Below are 18,864 nucleotides of genomic sequence, written 5' to 3'. Positions count from 1 at the left end.
CTTATTTTGCTTTTTCAGACTATAGGGAGAAGTGGAGGATACCGTTGACCAGGTAGGAGGTGGAGCAGTGCTGCATTATTGTGCAGATTATGCTGACAAAGGACCAGCATGCTACAACACAGACGGCTCACGGTGACAAGTCCAAAGCATTAGTTTGATTGTTCTTCTCTGTTTGGTCAAACCACACCGCTGACAGCAACAGGGAGGTTGGACTGAACCACTGTATAGGTGGTGGTATGTTTGTTGAACTATACCACAGTGCAGACTGTATTGAGTGTTGTATCGAATCGAACTGCCTTCGCCTCAGTGGGCTTCATGTTGGTGTCATACATTGGGTTTTCAAATGATGCCTGACCGTTGGAGCTCTCATGGCCGACATAGCCATTGAACTGGACCTTTGGACGTGTCCTGCAAAACAAAATGAGAAGGAAATAATGTTTTTCATGGCAGGTATTTGATTCACAAGGAAAGTAAGTTATATTTAATGTTTGGAAAAAGAAAACGTAGTAAAACCAAAAGGATCCAGTAAAACACAAACTCGTAGAAATTTTAGGACAGCAAAATGAAGCTTCTCACATTTGCTGATGTCCTTGTTTGAATATATAATATGTATTAGCTTTCACCAACTCTCATGTAAAATCACAGGCAGACAATAAAATCAAATAAAACAAGCTCAAACCTGTCAAGTATATGTTAGGGAATTGAGCCCCAGTCATCAGTAACTGGTGAAAAGAGTATCAAGCAGTTTATGATCAAGTCATTCCTCTTAAATTGTTGAAGGAATATTAGACCAGGGAATATGAGAATACATTTTGTCCAGAAACATGACTCTAATGTGATTCTGATATTAATCTGGGTCTGATTGGTCTGTGTCAATGAGTTTGTTTTTGACCCTTTGTGACCTCCAATTATTTATTATTTGGCTTTAAGTGAATTGATTTGAGGTGATTGTAAGATAGTGGTGATTAAGAAAGTCACTGATTTGTGTGAAAAGCAAAACATTTCAAGATAAGACCAACTACATACTATGACTAATACTATAATTTGCACTGCATGTCCTATTCAGTATCACTGACTTAAATTACTTTAAAGGAAGGATTTACGAGATCAAGGATTACTGAACAGCAGAATGTTCTATGTGTGCAATATACCCCTTAAATAATTGTAGAGGTATAGATTAACAATGAATTGAGTATTGACTATATTTACCTCCACCATGGGGGTTTTATTTCTGGCTCGGTCTGTCTGTTTAGTCTGTCAGCAGCAGTGTTGCGAGTAACGGCGTTTAAGTATAACAGCGTTAGTAACTGAGTTTTTTTTTCAGTAACAGGGTAATCTAACTAATTACTGTTTCGGCCGTTACAACGGCGTTACCATTACTGAACGTTGAATGCGTGCGTTACTATGAATTGATTGTTCAAGTGCGTGATTGTTCAAATGGGAAAAATTAGTTGCAGTTTGGAAAACAACACAATCCATTAACATTGTGAGATAGGGCATGCTTTGGTGGAGGTCTGTGCTCCATAAATGCCCTTCTAGTTCTATATTATACTGTCTCCTTTAGTTTTGCAACCAAATCATAAGACAAATCTTCAGATTCAAAAGTAATCTAAAATTACCCTTCCCTGTCCTTTTAGCTGTCTTGTTAGACATGTTGGGCAAGAGCTGAGATTAAAGGCACAACCTTACTAGCAGGTTCCTGGTAAAAATCTACAAATTGCAGGAGAAATTATGGCAGGAGTGAGAACATGAACCATAAAAACTGTCTGCTTCAGTGGTTCAGTTGCCCAGTGCCCATCTGCTGCTATCGAGTGTGTCTGTGTGCATGCAACCTGCCATCATCCTGCAAATGGTACCCGATGGATTTAGTTCAAAAGAATATATTATTACTTAACCCGCCTGAATGAGGATTTTAAGAAACTAACTGCAGGGGTTAAAACAGATATGCTGTGAAATATGACTTCCTCCTCCTGATTTGTCTGTTTGTTGCAGATTACATTTTTGGATAATCAGGTCCTATAATCCAGTTAGATATAATCACTTACTCCCAAACCCTGTGGAACTATTAGCAGGGAGGAGTGCTGCAGCTGAAACACTGTTTGACTCTGACCTCATTAAGAGACAGAGAGAGAGAGAGAGAAAGAGAGAGAGAGAGAGAGAGTGTGTGTGAGTGTGTACATGCACTAGTGGAAATCCAACCCTGGGGAAGCACTAAGCCTACCCTACATGCTCAACCCATTACTTTACAAAACTGCACGCAGACACGCAGACACACAGACACACAGACACACCAACACACAACGAAGACCTCCCTGTGTGGCAGTGGTTCAAATTGCTGCACTGGTTTCTGGTTGTGGCTATAGGTGCAATAGTTTATTTTTATTGGTAGAATGAAAACAGCCCATAAAATCGCTTTGACAGTATGGGAGATACTGTACAGACATATGAGCCGGAGCAGGAAGAAACTACAGTGTGCATATTCGCTTTTAGTTTTTAAATTTAAGATATTACATTGTTATGTAAAGAAATAATTGCTGTCGGCTTGCCATTATGTTAGCAAAGTTAACTTTACCACATTATTACTGTGAAGTCAAGATGTCAGTAGAAAAATTGATAATTAACAGTAGAAATAAAAAATAAAAAGGAAGCAGCATACATATGAATACATATTACTTTGATTAGACCACTTTATAGTAAACTAACTATTATATTTGTTCTTGATGACATCAGTCTGACAGAGAGATGACAATGAGATCAAAGACAAAACAAATCTGTCTAGCTTTAAATGATTGCCATTTTGACACAGTAGGGTTACACTGCTTTTAAAAACTTAAGATTATACGTTTTTTCTCCCCCCAAGTAGAAATGTCACCCCAATTATTTGAATGTACTGCGATCCATTTCCCTCTGAATAAATGTTAATTTATATTTACAAAGTTTTGTTTTTATATAACACAAAGTACAAAACTCAGCTAAATTTGGATTTCATATTTCAGTCAGTTGTGTAGCCTTACTAAACAGCATGAAGCAAAATCTAAAAACTAAAAACAAGAGATGAGGAGTTTGACGGAGGATGTGGCGGCGGGCGGAGGTCTGGTTGCTGCTTGAAACCAGGTGAATGACAGGTGCCAGTCTTACCTGCCGCCAGGCCCCCAGGTGTCTTTTGGTCTCTCATTGTCATCTGTGTCAGCAGACAACGTCCTGCATACAACCATCAGTTTTAATATACATCAACTATCATTGCACACTGTAACACAGTGTAAAGTAATGTAATGGTAGTATTAGTAGCTATTGGAATACTTTGCTAAATGTATAATAATATCTGTGTAAGTCTGCATAGTCCAGTACACACCATGGTAACATTCACAGGATTTAGTAAGCATATAAAAGCCAAGCCAGTCACCAGAAAAAAACATGGCATTGTATATTTCTGCAAACCACAGATAAGTTGAATCTCAATGTTTTATACTTTGCATCTCAGTGTTTCTGAACCACTGCTACATGTTCTCATTCCATACTTCTCACATATGTCGCAATTTTAGAGTGTTTTACGTGGTTAAAGCTGTGGCTTCAATCAAAAATGATTAATGCTGCTTAGGTTTAGGCATCAAAACTACATGGTTAGGTTTAGGAAAAGATTGTGGATTCGGTTAACATAAGTATCTCTGTTATGTTTTTAAGTTTCATTTTCACATGAGACGGGACGGACAAGACACAAACTGCTGTCTCCTGAAAGTCCTGTGTGTGTTTGCCCCAACCATCCATCCACCTATTTAACATGTAATATTAACGTACACGGTTTTACATTTGAAGCCCTGTACGTCAGATACAGATGTAAAAGGGGGCCAAAACGTTTCATATAAAAGTTTCTATGGTTTTCACATATTGCAAACCTTTTTTTCTGGCGACCAGGCTGACATATAGCAAAGCACATTACTAACTCACTAACAAAGCATTTTTCTACCTGGACGTACAGTTTGTGATTCCTCAATAACATCAATAGGTCAGGACATTGCATGTTTCACTGCAGATAGAATACAATAGCAAACAGCTACAATGTGTTATAATGACTAGTATTGTTAGATGAGTAAGATTACTTTGTTGAACTTTGAGTGATGATGTGCAGAAGTGAGAAAATCCCACAGATGTAGAATCCCACACAAGTCTTAAACAGGAGACATTAGTGACGACATTTTACCCTCAATATAGCTGTGAATTATCTGGCATTTTAAGTCTTTTGTGAACTTTCTAGGAACAATAATTAACATCTAGGGTCAAAGAGATTTAATCTTCATGGTAGGCTCAGAGTTTAAGGGCTATAATTATGTGAGAACATTTCTGTAAACCTGCCTCACCTTCCAAAAAAACATATCTAGTCGACTCAATATATTGAAATACTGTGTTAGGAAACCATAAAGCCATCTCCTCTACTCAGTTTGAAAGTGACTGACAAATGAATTACCTTTTTCAAAGAAACTCCTCTCTTTACTACACTGGATCTATTTTTATTTTGGTGCAAGTTTGATGAAGGCACAAATGCTGGTGGACAACCAATGTAGAAGGTTGCAAGTATTAAGTCTTTTAGTCTGCCTACACCTATTTTGTATTACACATACTTCTTTTTGATGTCATATGCATCTAGATTTACATCGGTATACACTTTCAATGTCTTTAAAGAAGATTTGTACTTTGGATTGGTTGGATTATTGGGTGATGCTTAACAAATAATGTCCTTAACCATTGCTTGTAGGATGTGTAAAGGCCTTCCTTTTTTAAAGTTTTTGTCATGTAAATGTGATCTTTCTCGGAGGACTGCCAAGATCCCCATGGCTGGGAGGTACAATGCAACTCCAACTGCTGACAGTGTATCCTGTTTAATTGTCTGTGCTGCAGCAGGGCTGCGTTTGCACCCCTGATCCCCACAAAATTCATTTTTCTTTGCTTTAAAGTCTGAATAATATCATCAGAATCTCAATTGTTGCTAGCAGATAATTAAAACCCGACAAAACAAATCTAGATGCAATCAATTCATTGTTTTTCATTCCAGCTGCCACCTACTGCAAACTTCTAAACAGCTTGAGCAGCTTTGCATCCCTCTATAATCCTAAAATGTAGGATGACTTTCCAAGATTAATACACGTGATAAAACGTTTTTACTTCAAAGATTGGACAGAATGTGTTAGGCCTTATTTCTGACTTTAAGAAGTCTGATAAATACAGGCTGACATTTTCGTGTCAGTCCATCAAAACGAGAGGAACATTTACCAAAAGGCAGACATACAGTAATAAGCAGCAATAATGCAATTCAACCCAAGGAACACATTTCAAATAAGTTAGAAGAGTGTTTCAAGGACTAACAAAACATTCAAAGAAACTATTCAAATGCTCGGAAAATCATCAGGTCATATTTACATAATGAACTAATTCAAGGAGGTTATTTATATATAAGGGGAACATGTTAAAGAGCACCAAGGCAAACACCTGTTTTATACTATACAGGACATAGCTTACCTGTGTTTGTAGAGGTAGAAGGCAAATCCAGACAGGATAAGGGCAAAAAAGGGAACTAAGATGGCTGCTGCTACTGAGCTGCTGTTTGTGTAGGGGTTGGATGGCTCCATTGCCATGGTTACAGGCCCTGAGGATACAGACACAGATGAAGCCACACATGTATGAACACCCTTTTGTGCATGCGTAATAGAGGCTTCTTGTATTATTAGTCTGTATACTTGCACTCTGTTTCTCATGTTTAGTCTATATTTTTTACTTTATTTTTACATAACACTAACAGATTTGACATTTCAATATTATTTCCTCAATTTGACTGAATATTTTAGTTCCACTTTCGGTAAGGCTTTGTTAAATAGTAGGATCAAGGCTGTGTTGTTTGTTTTGATTGTTATTGATGCTGATGTTAGACAGACCTACCTTGCCTCGTCAAATGGAACTTGCCAAAGTCTTTACTGTGAATATGCCCCTGGTAAACAAAAGTCTTCTGGTCTGATTCTGCAGTAACCTGAAAGACAAAGCATCCAATGTTCAGATTGTAGTTTGATCTTAGATAATAAGATATGAACTGTAAATCCAGGCAGTGGTGAAGGAAGTACTCATATATTTTGTAGAAGTAGAAATATCACTCTGTAGAAGTTCAGTTACAAGTAAGTAAAGACCTTACATTGAAAATATTACTTAAGGAAAATGAGACAAGTATTAGCATCAAAATATATTTTGATCATCAAAAGAAAATAGCTCATTATGCAGAATGGTCCTTTTCAAATATATATTATATAACTGGATTATAATTATTGATGCATGTGTTCAATGCTGTGTTTTTGCAGCTGTAAAGGTGGAGCTAACTTTAATTTGTTTATTTATATCTCAAAACTTTACATACTGCTGGGTAGCTTATAAATTTCCCCTTGGGACTAATAAGGCCTTTTTATATAATAAATTATTGTCATAATTTTTTGATGATATTTTGTATTGGTAATCTGAATCTGCAAAGTAACTGAAGCTGTCAGACTAAGTAGTAGAGTAGTACAGCATTTGTCTATGACAAGTAGTGGAGTAGAAGTATAAAGAAGCAGAAAATAGAATTACTCAAATAAAGTACAAATACCTCAAATTGAGTAAATGTTCTTTGTTAATTTCCACCACTATCCATTTAAGTGCAGGGAGACTTCATTCAGACTGGTTTCCTAAAATTAGTACCGTTTAATATGAGCTCTTTGAACAGACAGTTGAAGATCCTGTCAAGGTTCTTTCAATATTAAAGGATTATGTGATGGAGGTACAAAGCGCTGCAGAATAAAGTGCTCGTTTGGCACAAAACCAGTATGATTGATGGTCTTAAACTTTGTCAACAAAACGCACAGCAGGATGTTGCTGAAAGGGTATTTTGTAATAAAAGTGTGAAGAAGTGGCTCAATGATCACACAGGATTAATGAGACAGGGGTGGATGCAGAAGGACAATATTTAAAACAGATTTGAAGGCAAGTTAATATGTAATTACCTTTCTTGTACAGCCTACATTATCATGACTATGTTTACATGTACAAAATAATCAGTTTTTTTCCTTATTACAAAAAAAGACAATATTGCTACTAATCTGTTAAGTGGCTGATGAAAATGTATATTCTTCAAATATTCATATTTACCAACAGTTGCAGACCATGCACAACCTCTCTCTTTTATTCCTTCAACCACCTTCTTGAAAAGGTTGGCGTTGAGATATCTGTGCACATCCAAAAACCTTTTGACATCCAAGTCTTTCATAATGTATAAAAGTAGGTTTGTTTTTCCTTCCACCCAGAAATATGGGCTTTTCTTTTGAGCATGCATCTCTACCCCAGCCTTGAACTGTTGGCCAGTTGGTTTGTGTAAAACCACAGCAAGGCACAGAGCTGACTGTAAGCTGTAAGCTGTTGCAAATTGCGGTGAAAACTCCAATTGATACACATATTCCGAATAGGCCTTATAAGGAATGACCTTTATCAAAATCTGGCTATTGTCAAATCCCGGAACTTAAAATATACATGTAAATGTAGTTAAGGGATACTTCTTAGCCAGCAAAACTAATTACTCTAAAAGTTATGTCATTTTGTTTTTTGTTTTAATAGTTGAAACAAGAATCAATCATCCAATGCATTTGAAGTATTCAAAGTATTGTGGCATGCATTCATTTTGTGAACATAATCTTTTTTTGTTTGTAATTTATATTATACCAAATACATTTGAGGGCAATGTTTCACTCTTCTCCCCTCATCAACAGTATCTCTCCACTACCTTTGGCCTTTCCCTCGCCCTTTCTCTTGCCTTCTCCACCGTCTATTGTTTGGAGGATGAAGCAGCAATATTTTACCTATAAATGGACAATCGGAATTTCATCAAACTGTAAAAGATTGATTTTCAGGAATCACATCTCAGAGATTTCCAGCCTGACTCTTCTTCTCCCTCACTCTTTCTGTCATTCGAAACATGATCAATTGTGTGCCACCTTCCCTTCCTTCCTTCCTTCTATGTTACATCCCTGCCTGCTATTATCTTTTGCAATCTCCTCACTCGGTTCCTCCACTCCCCCTCTCTCCGCATCTAACAGCAAGTCAAACAGGATCAGATTTGTAATCAATTCCGCAGTTGTAAACATGTTCTTCAGAAGTCCCAGCTTCAAACATAAAGTTAAATAAAAAGTCCACATGGGTCCTGGACCCTGACTTTCTATGCTTGTCTTTCCTTAAACACTCTAGCAGTCAATATTTCCACATTTAAAGTAGCAGTTTAAATAAAGTTAGAGTCTAAATAAAACACCATTTAGGCACATCAAAGAAACACGATAAATACACAGAGCAAATGTGCAATGAGTCTACAATATTTGAGCCTCAGATTTGTGGTTTTAGTGGAGTTTTGTGCTGGAACTACTTATTGACCAGGCCAGTAATGTCCTGGAGTCTCTGCAGGATGCCTTGCAACCTAATGCAAAAAAAAAATGCAACCTTGCTACAAAGGCCTCTTGGTTGGTAAGCAACATCATTCCTCTATTTGAAAAGACGTTAATCCACATTAATTGTATTTTGAAATCTGTTTTGCATAATGTGACTGAGGATTTGTCTGGACTATATAAATATACCTCTTTCACAAGACCCTGTCCAGCGTATAGTGGGTGTGGGGTGAGTAATGCAGTGTGGACGGTGCTACCTTAATGTTTCAGGGCAGTGATATAGATATTGTGATATTGATTTTGATTATTAATAAAGATGTGTAAAAAACCATTCATTTTAAAATGCTTGCTATTAAAAAGCTCTTACATATCCATCCATGGCCCAGTTGTCGTTTTTAAACTTGCTGTAGTAATGCTCTGTCGGACCCTTCACCTGGTAGACCTTCAACAGCAGCTGGTTTTCCTCTGTCTTGTAGGTACCTGGATGGATGAATATAGAAATAAATTGTTTCGGAGGTACAAAGAATGGGATTTGTGCCTGAACCTGGTATCATTTAAATAACAGCAACACAACCTCTAATTTGTGTTGGCACTTGGCAGGAAAGAGAGAAAGACATTGAGGCAAAGGTGCCATGGGAGGTTGACAGACAGACAGGGTGGTAGGTAAACAGACAGACAGGTTGACTGACAAACAGGAAAAAGGAGGCACCTTGACATTTTAAATCATCAGACTCTATTTCATTCACCAAGCATCTGACACATTACTGGGGAGAAAGTGACATTTACCCTTCAGCTACATGTCTCTACTTGGTTAACTATAGTGGCAACACAGAAACTGTTCTCAATATGACAAGTCCATGTAAGAGAAATATCAGAGATTCAAAATAAAATAATTTCATACGTTGGGAGCCCTTGACTCCTACCTGCAGAAACTCTTTCATGACCAAGGATCAAGCTGAACTGTTGATTGTGAAATGTCAGAACATACAGTACATGTGTGCAGTCAAACAGTTTTTCTCAGTTACTTAAACACTATCATTTTGGAGGTATTCACTCGTTTTCATACAGTATACTCCATATGTTGTCTACAGTATAGCTGAATAAAAAGAACACCATGTGGACAAGAGTACTGATGTGGATAGATAGATAGATAGATAGATAGATAGATAGATAGATAGATAGATAGATAGATAGATAGATAGATAGATAGATAGATAGATAGATAGATAGATGGATGGATGGATAGAATTAATTTTGCTCAGGTTATGTTGCTGAGGTAGTAATTTGTTCCTTCAGTCTGCTGTGATGGTTCTGCAGATTTACTGGTGTAGAGGTGCACAGGCACACAACTTGCCAGGCGTTTCATAATTTCCACCAGTACTCATGCATGTTACATTATTTAACAGATTAATGCTCTTGCACAAAACTATTTTTTTCTGCCTTGCAGACTGTGAACGTTTTTTTTTTTAAATGTAATGTACTTAGATGCAATATACTAGGGAATCACATCAATTTCAATATAGATCGGTGATGCTTTGCTTATAAGTGTGAATGAAAGCTGGATCTCTATTAGCCTGCTGTGTATTTACATCAACAGAAGTGCTTTTGCTTGTGTTTTTTAAACTGCATTTAAAGTCTGCAAATCTTCAACATCTGGAACATGATTTTTTTTTTACTTCACTGAAAACCAAAGCTTTGCAGTTAGATTGATTTCATTTTCCATAATTTTAGTACCATATGAAATAAAGTATATACCATACATTCTCTATGTCCACTTATCATGTTCAGGGTCATTGGGGGAAAGTATTTTCAATTCCACGTATATTTTATGGTTTCTAACACTTATGGCAGGCTTTGTTGATGCAGCTACAGAAGAAGATAAAACTGATTGGATCAGTTATATGCATCCTGTTTCCAAGCTCCGGAAACATAAGTACAGTATAAGGTGTCTAGTGAAGTTACTCAGAGAGTAAAATTAATCAGAGTGAATATTAATAATATTAGTGTTTTATTATTATTATTATTTTTTTTTTACCTGAAAGTCTGATTGACACTCCACTGGTTTCCAGCAATGTGACGTTAACTCTGCTGCTGGTTGCATTGAACCCGGTAACTGTGAAAGTGGTGGCCTGTCTTTTCCCTAAATACTCATAAAAGCCGCTCCACTCAGAGTTTGGAGAGAACACATCTACTGGAACTGTAATGGAGACAGAAAAAAAACAGGAAGAAATTTAAAGCTTGACTTTTTCTAAAAGACTAAAATAGCTGCAAACAATGTCACTACTGATTCAAAGTGTGAGCAGTAGTTAAAAAAGATCAACTTCAGCATTCTTATCACCCAACCTTTGCGACTTTTCACTGCTACAAGTTAAATTTAATGACGTGACAAAAGGGTCAGGATTAGGATTGGCCCTTTACACAACATATCTACCTCTGGTTCTGCTACAGTGGGTTAGTCGCTAGATGTCTGAATCCCACACTTAGAAATATGACTTATTGAAAACTCAATATTTTTGCAAAAAACTTTTGTCTTTTTTATTTCTGGTGTTAGTCTCAATTCACTGACTCCCTCTAAATGCATATATTGATTATGAAATCCTGCTTCAAACTTACAAGGTATTACATGGTATTGTACCTGAATGTTTTCAATGATTTATTTACATCATCTGGACCCTCTTTCTATAAAATCTGAACTAACAGTGCTATACTACAGAAGATGCTTGTAGTCAACACTCGCCTCAACTTGTTACAACTATGGTCATTCCTCTCTGGGTAATACTGTGTGACAATCCTGTTTATTACAAAATGCTACACTGTGTGCTATAGTTGTTTATTCTGCATACCCCGGATCTTGTTCTTCTGGACATCTGACTCTCCTCTGCCTTTGGGATTGACTTTCACTCCAACTGAAACATAAAACAGCATTAAGATAGATTAGTTTACCTCACTTGATGGTTAAGGTTATTGACAGTATAGCTGATATAGATAGGGTTGGAAATAGATGACAGGACTGCCAAAAAAAACAAAAGTATTTATAGATATAGAAAATGATAATCTAGTTGCTCAGTACAATGATATTTGTCAGTTCTGAGGAAACAATTTTCAGTCTATTTCCTGTCTGGATATAAACCTGCTTGTTTTGTTGTCATTCATCACAGTATTCACAGCAAACGGCTCATTGCTGTTGAGACTAGAGACTAGATGTGTATGTGAAAAAAAAAAAACATCACCCCAGCATTCAAGGTACACCTGAGGCTTATTTACGAGAGCATAGCAATAATATCAGGGTGATAATCTGTATATATTTTAAAACGTATGGGATTACGACAGATTTAGATTCCAGGCTCAACATCAGCCCAAGCAGTGCATTTTCAAGATAGGATCTAAATACCTTTACAGAGCGGGGGTTTGCCCGACCATCTCCCATCACTTTTGCAGGTTCTATGCTCTGATCCCCCAGCTAGATAGAAACCGTCTTGACAGGTGTAGATCAACGTATATCCCAAGGTAGGCAGGTCCATAGATCGAACATCTACATTAATGGGGGTCTCTGGCTGTCTACATGAGTGGGCTGAGTGACAGGAAAGAGAAAAATAAACACAGAGTTCAAACTGACACTGTGTTCTTCTCCATAAAACCAATAGACAAGTGAGTAAAGTAAGTAGAGTAAAATACAACATACAGTATATGTCTAAAAGAAAAACTCATCAGTAACAAGTAACAAACAATTAACAAACACACACACACACACACACACACACACACACACACACACACACACACACACACACACACACACACACACACACACACACACACACACACACACACACACACACACACACACACACACACACACACACACACACTATGCTAAGGACACAAAATATCAGACATAGTTATTCCTCACCTATGCACTCAGGTTGAGTTCCACTCCAGGTTAGGTTTTCTAGGCATGTTCTTGTGGTGGAGCCAAGGATGTGATAGTTCTTGCGGCACTTGAAGGAAATCTTATTGCCAACCTACATTATGGAAAAGCACAATAACATGTCCTCTTTATCCACAGCTTCTTAAGACCACAATTAGTATGGGGTAGTTGTCATTTAATTAATAACTTTTATTGGCCCTGTAACTCACTGCTAACTCTTTAGATGTAACAAAACATGAAACAACAACAAATACCCACATTTGTCATTTTGTCTCTTTTAGTGGATGTTATATTGTTAGTCCTGTATAATGTGGGTGGTAACCTCCTCATCTCTTTTAAGAGACATCAGGGGAAATATGATATGTGCATTATATCCAATTATACCACAACAAAGTGAAGGATTTGCATGTTTGGTTAAATAACCCCATTAACACCAATATATTCCATCAACAGGTTATTATCTGTGCTCCAGACAGTCTGGAGGAAAGAAAACATTACCAATCTTTGTCATCCATAAAGCCTAACTTTTACTTTTTGATTGACTCTTTGTTTTTTTCAACTGAGGAACTCTGCAAACCTTAGACTCACTGTATCTCAGATAGAGTTTATTATTATTGCAACTCATTTTGTACTTACCCAGAGGCTTCATTGGATCATATAAAAGTGTTGGAATACAGCTGCTATTGCTTGATGGTCAATTTATCTATACTTTCTTTAACAGCTCCTCATCAAGTTAAGATTTTAAGCAGAACAACTAAACTCAAATTTAATTCAATGATTATTTATTCAAAATGCATGAAGTGCACATCATCGTCTCTAAACTTATCTTACTGAATTTTGATAATTTGAAGGATTTAACTGTTTCATCAAGTATCCAGTCAACTGGTATATTTCTCACCTGAAAAGCCTGGCCCATGACGGTGATACCATAGGCTGGAGTTCCTGGGTCACGGCAGTTGTTAAAGGCTGGATCTACACACACACACACACGCACACACACACAGACACACAAACACACACACACACACAGACACACACACACACACACACACACACACACACACACACACACACACATACACACACAAACACACACACAGAGTGGGCCTCATTTATCAATCTTGAAAACGGGCGCAGATCTGAGCGCAGAATTGGTCGTACTACAGGACCAACGTGTGATTTATGAAACATTCGTATCTGACCAATCTCAGTGTACGAATGAGCGGGCCTTGATAAATGCGGCGGCTGAATTCGATCGTCATTAACACGTTACGCCCTTAAATATTCCTGTTTCGAAGGCCTCGCTCACTGAGGTCAAACATGTAGAGGAGAAACGCTGGTACAAAAATAAACTTTTCCGACACAGAGAACCGCATCCTGACATCCGAGATGGAGCAAAATAAAGATGTGCTTTTTGTCAGTCTTAAGAATGGAATAAAAGGGGCCCATAAAAACGCTGTATGGAAAAGAATAACGGAGGCAGTCAACCCGAAGCAGCGCTCCACTGTGACCGTGTGCGTGTGTGCGCACTGCTGAACCTGCGCTCCTGCTCTGTAGCGGGGTTTGCCAGCGGAGTTATAAGGTATTCCGTTAGAGGATAACCTTTGTCACCTAGAAGAACCATACCAAAATGTTAATCATCTGATACCTTGTTTGATTTAATGCAATTTATCGAGGGTAGCCACTAACTGAGGAGATGACTTTAGCTCTGCAGTGTGCTTTCCTTTTCATTCATTCATCTTCAACCGTTTGTCCCTGTCAGGGTCGCGGGGGGCTGGAGCCGAGCTGTTTTGAAATATATAAGAATAGTGTTTCCCCCCTGGCCACCTGACCGCCACGTTAAAAAGCGATAGCTTGGCATCACAAATCACCTGTATATTTATCGAGTGGTAGTTTTGGCGATTAATGAATGCATAATCATTCATGGATGGTGCCTTCAGACGCACATGAGCACAATCAATTGCTCCAACCACAATTTTTCATTTTTTTAATTCGTTTTAAGAATCCGTTTTGATCTCTTCTTAAATGTGACTGCTTATGCTTAATGACAGCTGAGGTTTGTTCATTATTTTCAGCCAGATTTTGCTGTGCTGCACCGCAAATACACAGGCTGAAATGTGCGTACACAATCTCAGACCTGACGTGAGATATGATCGTAGCTCCCGCTCACGTCCAAATTGATAAATGCCGAAGTTTGCCTGGAAATGGTCGTACGCAAGTTTTTCTGCCGTACGTTCGTTTGATAAATGAGGGCCACTGAGCTTTATATGCATTTACTTTTTTTTAGAATCATTCTCCAAGTCAAAGAAGAATTCTGATATTTCATACATTCTGTAAGATTAACGATGTTCTAAGCAGAGACTTTCACATTGCATACAGTATCATCAACAGCATAGTGCATCTTCTAATACTCAGTCATTGCAAAGTATTCAGAACTTAGCCCACAGTTTGTTTTGTGAGTCAAACCTTCATCTGCAAAGGAACCTATAAATGAGTCAGATAAATGTAGAAATGTAGTTGAATAAAGTATTAGTATTGCAAAATTGTGATAGTAAATATTATTTTTTACTTTCCACTTCAGCTAGAGTTTCCAGTAATTAAAATAAAACAGAACTGTCATCATAAAGCAGAAATTCTGAAAGAAGTACAAGTAATGTGTTACTGATGAGGGAATATGGGTACCACCAGAGATTTTATAGTGATTTTTATATGATTAATGTGCTGCATGACATATAATACAGTTATTATAGGGCATTCCACGGTTATTGTTGAATAGCAGACCTCTGCTCTGGATGCAGTTCTGACTCTGGAGGACATGTTTAAATCAATAAAATAATTTAAAGAAATATTTTGTGTCAAATTATTGATTTCTTTATTGAGTAGCCATGTAAAATGTGTCCCTTATGAAACATGACTGAAACGGCTGTGGAGTTGCTTAAAGGCTACTTGGAGGCTATTACACAATAATTCAGCTTTACCCTTGTGATTGAACAACTTGTTCCAAAATAAGCTTCATACTTTCTAAACACAAAAAAACCCCACAAAAGCCTAAATATCACTTAAAAAACTGAAGGGCTGCTTTCCAAGCAATACGAATCAAATGCTGACATCAAAACTACACACTTCAATCAATTAGATCATATCTTCAGCTCTATTTTGAAAGGTATACTAATGCCAAAATGTGTACAAGAGTAAGCTCCACAATCCTGTTTACCAATAATCTGATTTCACACATTTTTATTAATAACTTGATGAAATGTTTTCCTCTGCAGAAAACAAAATGTTTGTTAATCGTAATAATACAAAGAGTGTTATATGTGATATTTTAAAGATTTACACAAACAATCTGTCAATTTACGCAGACTTTTCCTGTGTGTTGCAGAAAGGTGTTAGGAGTGTTGATGAATTAGGTTATTGACTATTTTCATCGAAAGTAAGCACAAAAAAATACAACCAAATTCACAGCAAGTTATTTTATGTAAGTCAAGGCAAAGTATTTATAAAGTTTAAAAATGCAACGCAATATAACTACACACCATAACATGACGACCCTTATAAAAAGAAAATGTATCAAGTGGTGTGATATACAACCAAAGTCTTAAGCTAACCATCATGGAAGGTATATCATGAAAACTTGATATGCTCTTCTGATGTTGTGTCATAAAACTCTGTGCTGCTGTGTCTTATCTTTACCAACGTGTTCTGCATCTTTTGACTATTTTGTAATTTATTTGTGTCTCATTGCAGATTGCTGCTCTGTGTTTGTTTGTGTCAAAACATGGCTGTAATCAGCATAGCTAGGCTGTGCTAGGCTTGGTTACATGTACTGAATGTTGATATTGATATTGTTTCCCGCTCCCCTGGTCTCAAAACTCCAGATGAAAGCCACTCGGCTAACACTGGCACATTTACAATAATGTTGATTAACATTAACCTAACTCTCGCCAGATGAATTTCGTTCCGCCTTGCTTCCCTCATCTACCTCGGATCTCTCCACTGGGAAGTGATTTCAGGAGGCTGGGCCAATCCAAAAACCCTTGCATATGATTGGATAAAACACTTGTCCGTCATCTTTATTGACATGCTACTTCAACCACTCACATCGAAACCAATCAGTGACGCTGATGAGTGACGCATGGAAAAGCCCAACAGAACAGCCGACATCGTTTCCACCAACAAAAGGTGGTGTTCTTTTAAAAAATAAATATTCGCTAGATTGGACAACACAGATGAAATAGCAGCATCGATGTTGGCGGATGCTTCCTCGATGTGCACCGCGACAGTCGTTTCTCCATTATGTATCATATATAAAACCCCGCCCGACGTTCCTGATTGGCCTGACAAATTTTTTCGGACCCTGAATTCACTTTCCTATGAAGCGAATCCAGATGGTTCAGTGGAGCTAGGCAGAGTCAAGACGGAAGCATGGCGGAACGAAAGTCATCTGGCAAGAGTCAGGTTAGATTAACATGCATTTTCCTTACAAATAAAAAAAATTAATTAAATGATGTGTACTGCAAACATTTTGAAAAATGAGACATACATTGAGGACAAAAGTTTTTCAGTGTTCATGCAGTGGTCCTTTAATTACCTATACAGGCCGGTTGTTGGCTACTCCAAATACCATCAGCTTGACAGGCTCTGGAGGCAGAGCCTACCAGCAAGTAGGGGGTGTGGCAGTAGAACCTGACTTCTGACCTGCAATTGAAAACAAATATCACACAAAAAATATTACAAAAAAGTGACGAGCGATAATAAAATACGGCTTCAGTGTTTCCACTTCATGATTTTAGGTGTGGTCTGATGTCTGTAGGGTTGGTTAGGTTAGATATGTAAGACGTTCCTGCTCCTTAAATACCTCTCTCTTTGTTTACCACTGGTCTTTTGGCCTACATCTTTTTCTTGCTTTTGCTCACAAAAAAACAATCTAGTTTGACCTTGTAATTTTTCAAACTGACATCCAGACATGGGGGCCAGAAAATGTCTGATCTATTTTTGGATACACTTTATCGAGTCAACATTTGATAACCTAGGTGGAACAAACAACACTTCCCATGGTGGTTTCGCAGTAGAGACAGAGTACATCCTTTACATTAAAATGCATTTATTGTGAAGCACATGCATAAAGTCTTAAGTTATTATTAACAGCATCTTTGTGCATCTATTTTAGTTTACGACAGCTAATACCACAATCCCGTTTGACTGACAAAACTTCCATTGGCTTACGCTAAATATGTAAAAACAAAAAGAAAGAAAGAAAGAAAAAAGGCATTGCTGCAGTGACAACAACTCAGCCACAAAATCTGTATTGTCATTTTAATGAATCACAGGTGTTTCCAAAACTTGAAAGTCTTCCTGTGACATTCTTTTGTGTTGTTAATGCAAACCTGCAAACAGGAAAAACCCTGTGATGCAAGTCAATGATTGTTATATTTAACCACTAACCTGTAAGAAAAGATGTTACCCTCTCTGAATCCACCTCCAGGAGAGCCAGGATCACCACACAGGACAGCTTAAATGAGACAACAAATGCAGTTAGGGCTTCTTCTTTGTTTGAACGATTAGCATTACTGAAAGGGAAACAGTGACACGAATCACTTAAAGCTAGTAAGTAGCAGTTTATAGGTAGCAAACCTAACTTACGCAAACACTGTGGTACGTCTCCTGTCCATGTCCCATTCCCTTCACACGTAAGCACAGCAGGAGTAGACAACTGGTATCCATGGAAACAACTGTAGCTAACACTCGAGGCCCATGAATAGTCGGTTCCTTCCACTTTCCCATGGTGTACTTGAGGAGGAGGTCCACACTGGATAACTGAAACACACACACACAGTAATATAGAATATCACAGACTGAGGATATCATATATGTGTTAACACAGCTCAAGGGACACCATGATAGTGGTGGTTTAACTCCTGCCTCACAAGCAGGACGGCTCTGTGTTGAAATCTCTGCACTAGCTCTGTGTGTGTTTGCATACAATTTGCATGTTCCAAGTTTCCAAATACAGCTATTAGCTGTGATCGTAGGTGCCTTTCTGTTGGATTTATCCCATCTGTTTTGCCTTAGCTTCTACAGTTTCCAATATACAGTATACTGGCTGTGCACTGACACTGCTCTTACACTGTACTGGTAGTTTAACAAACAGCATGCCAGTAATGGCCAATACTGTTGCAATGGGATATTTATACTTCATTTGATTGTTTGCTAACATCTGCAATTTGAGCTTCAATAGAGACAAATAAATCAGCACTAAATAATCTCTCAGACTGTCAATGATACAAAGACAAAACAGCAGTTAGACTTCCTGATGGATATGTAGCTCTAAGATGTGGAGGATAGGAACCAACCAAGAAAAGCTGGTATTAGACAAAATATTTGTTTTACACTGTAACAGTTGCCAAAGCTGGATACTTTCTATTCAGTTATGCTGGGGCTGGTGTCAACTAGGGCTGTACAATTAACAAATATTAATTGCAATTACAATTTGGGCTT

At 37.7% G+C, this 18,864-nt stretch overlaps 1 protein-coding gene across 1 annotated transcript in view; it reads right to left on the bottom strand.

The window, feature by feature from the left end:
• Positions 1-248: 248 nt before the first annotated feature.
• LOC310948137 (CUB and sushi domain-containing protein 1-like) overlaps positions 249-18,864 on the bottom strand; it is a gene marked incomplete at both ends in the record, with an annotated part of 443,680 nt that continues 425,064 nt past the window's right edge. The window contains 13 exons of the mRNA XM_083915161.1: positions 249-408; positions 3,139-3,201; positions 5,512-5,638; positions 5,929-6,016; positions 8,806-8,918; positions 10,474-10,635; positions 11,282-11,344; positions 11,830-12,009; positions 12,349-12,460; positions 13,265-13,338; positions 16,958-17,064; positions 17,812-17,878; positions 18,010-18,183. Coding sequence (XP_083771287.1) covers positions 249-408; positions 3,139-3,201; positions 5,512-5,638; positions 5,929-6,016; positions 8,806-8,918; positions 10,474-10,635; positions 11,282-11,344; positions 11,830-12,009; positions 12,349-12,460; positions 13,265-13,338; positions 16,958-17,064; positions 17,812-17,878; positions 18,010-18,183 — 1,490 coding nt within the window. The remainder of the gene's footprint in view (positions 409-3,138; positions 3,202-5,511; positions 5,639-5,928; positions 6,017-8,805; positions 8,919-10,473; positions 10,636-11,281; positions 11,345-11,829; positions 12,010-12,348; positions 12,461-13,264; positions 13,339-16,957; positions 17,065-17,811; positions 17,879-18,009; positions 18,184-18,864) is intronic.

Source organism: Echiichthys vipera (genome assembly GCF_963691815.1).
Source record: "Echiichthys vipera genome assembly, chromosome: 1".
Taxonomy (NCBI): Eukaryota; Metazoa; Chordata; class Actinopteri; order Perciformes; family Trachinidae; genus Echiichthys; species Echiichthys vipera.
Note: the sequence above shows the minus strand (reverse complement) of the source record. Positions and strands in the feature narration are given on the sequence as shown.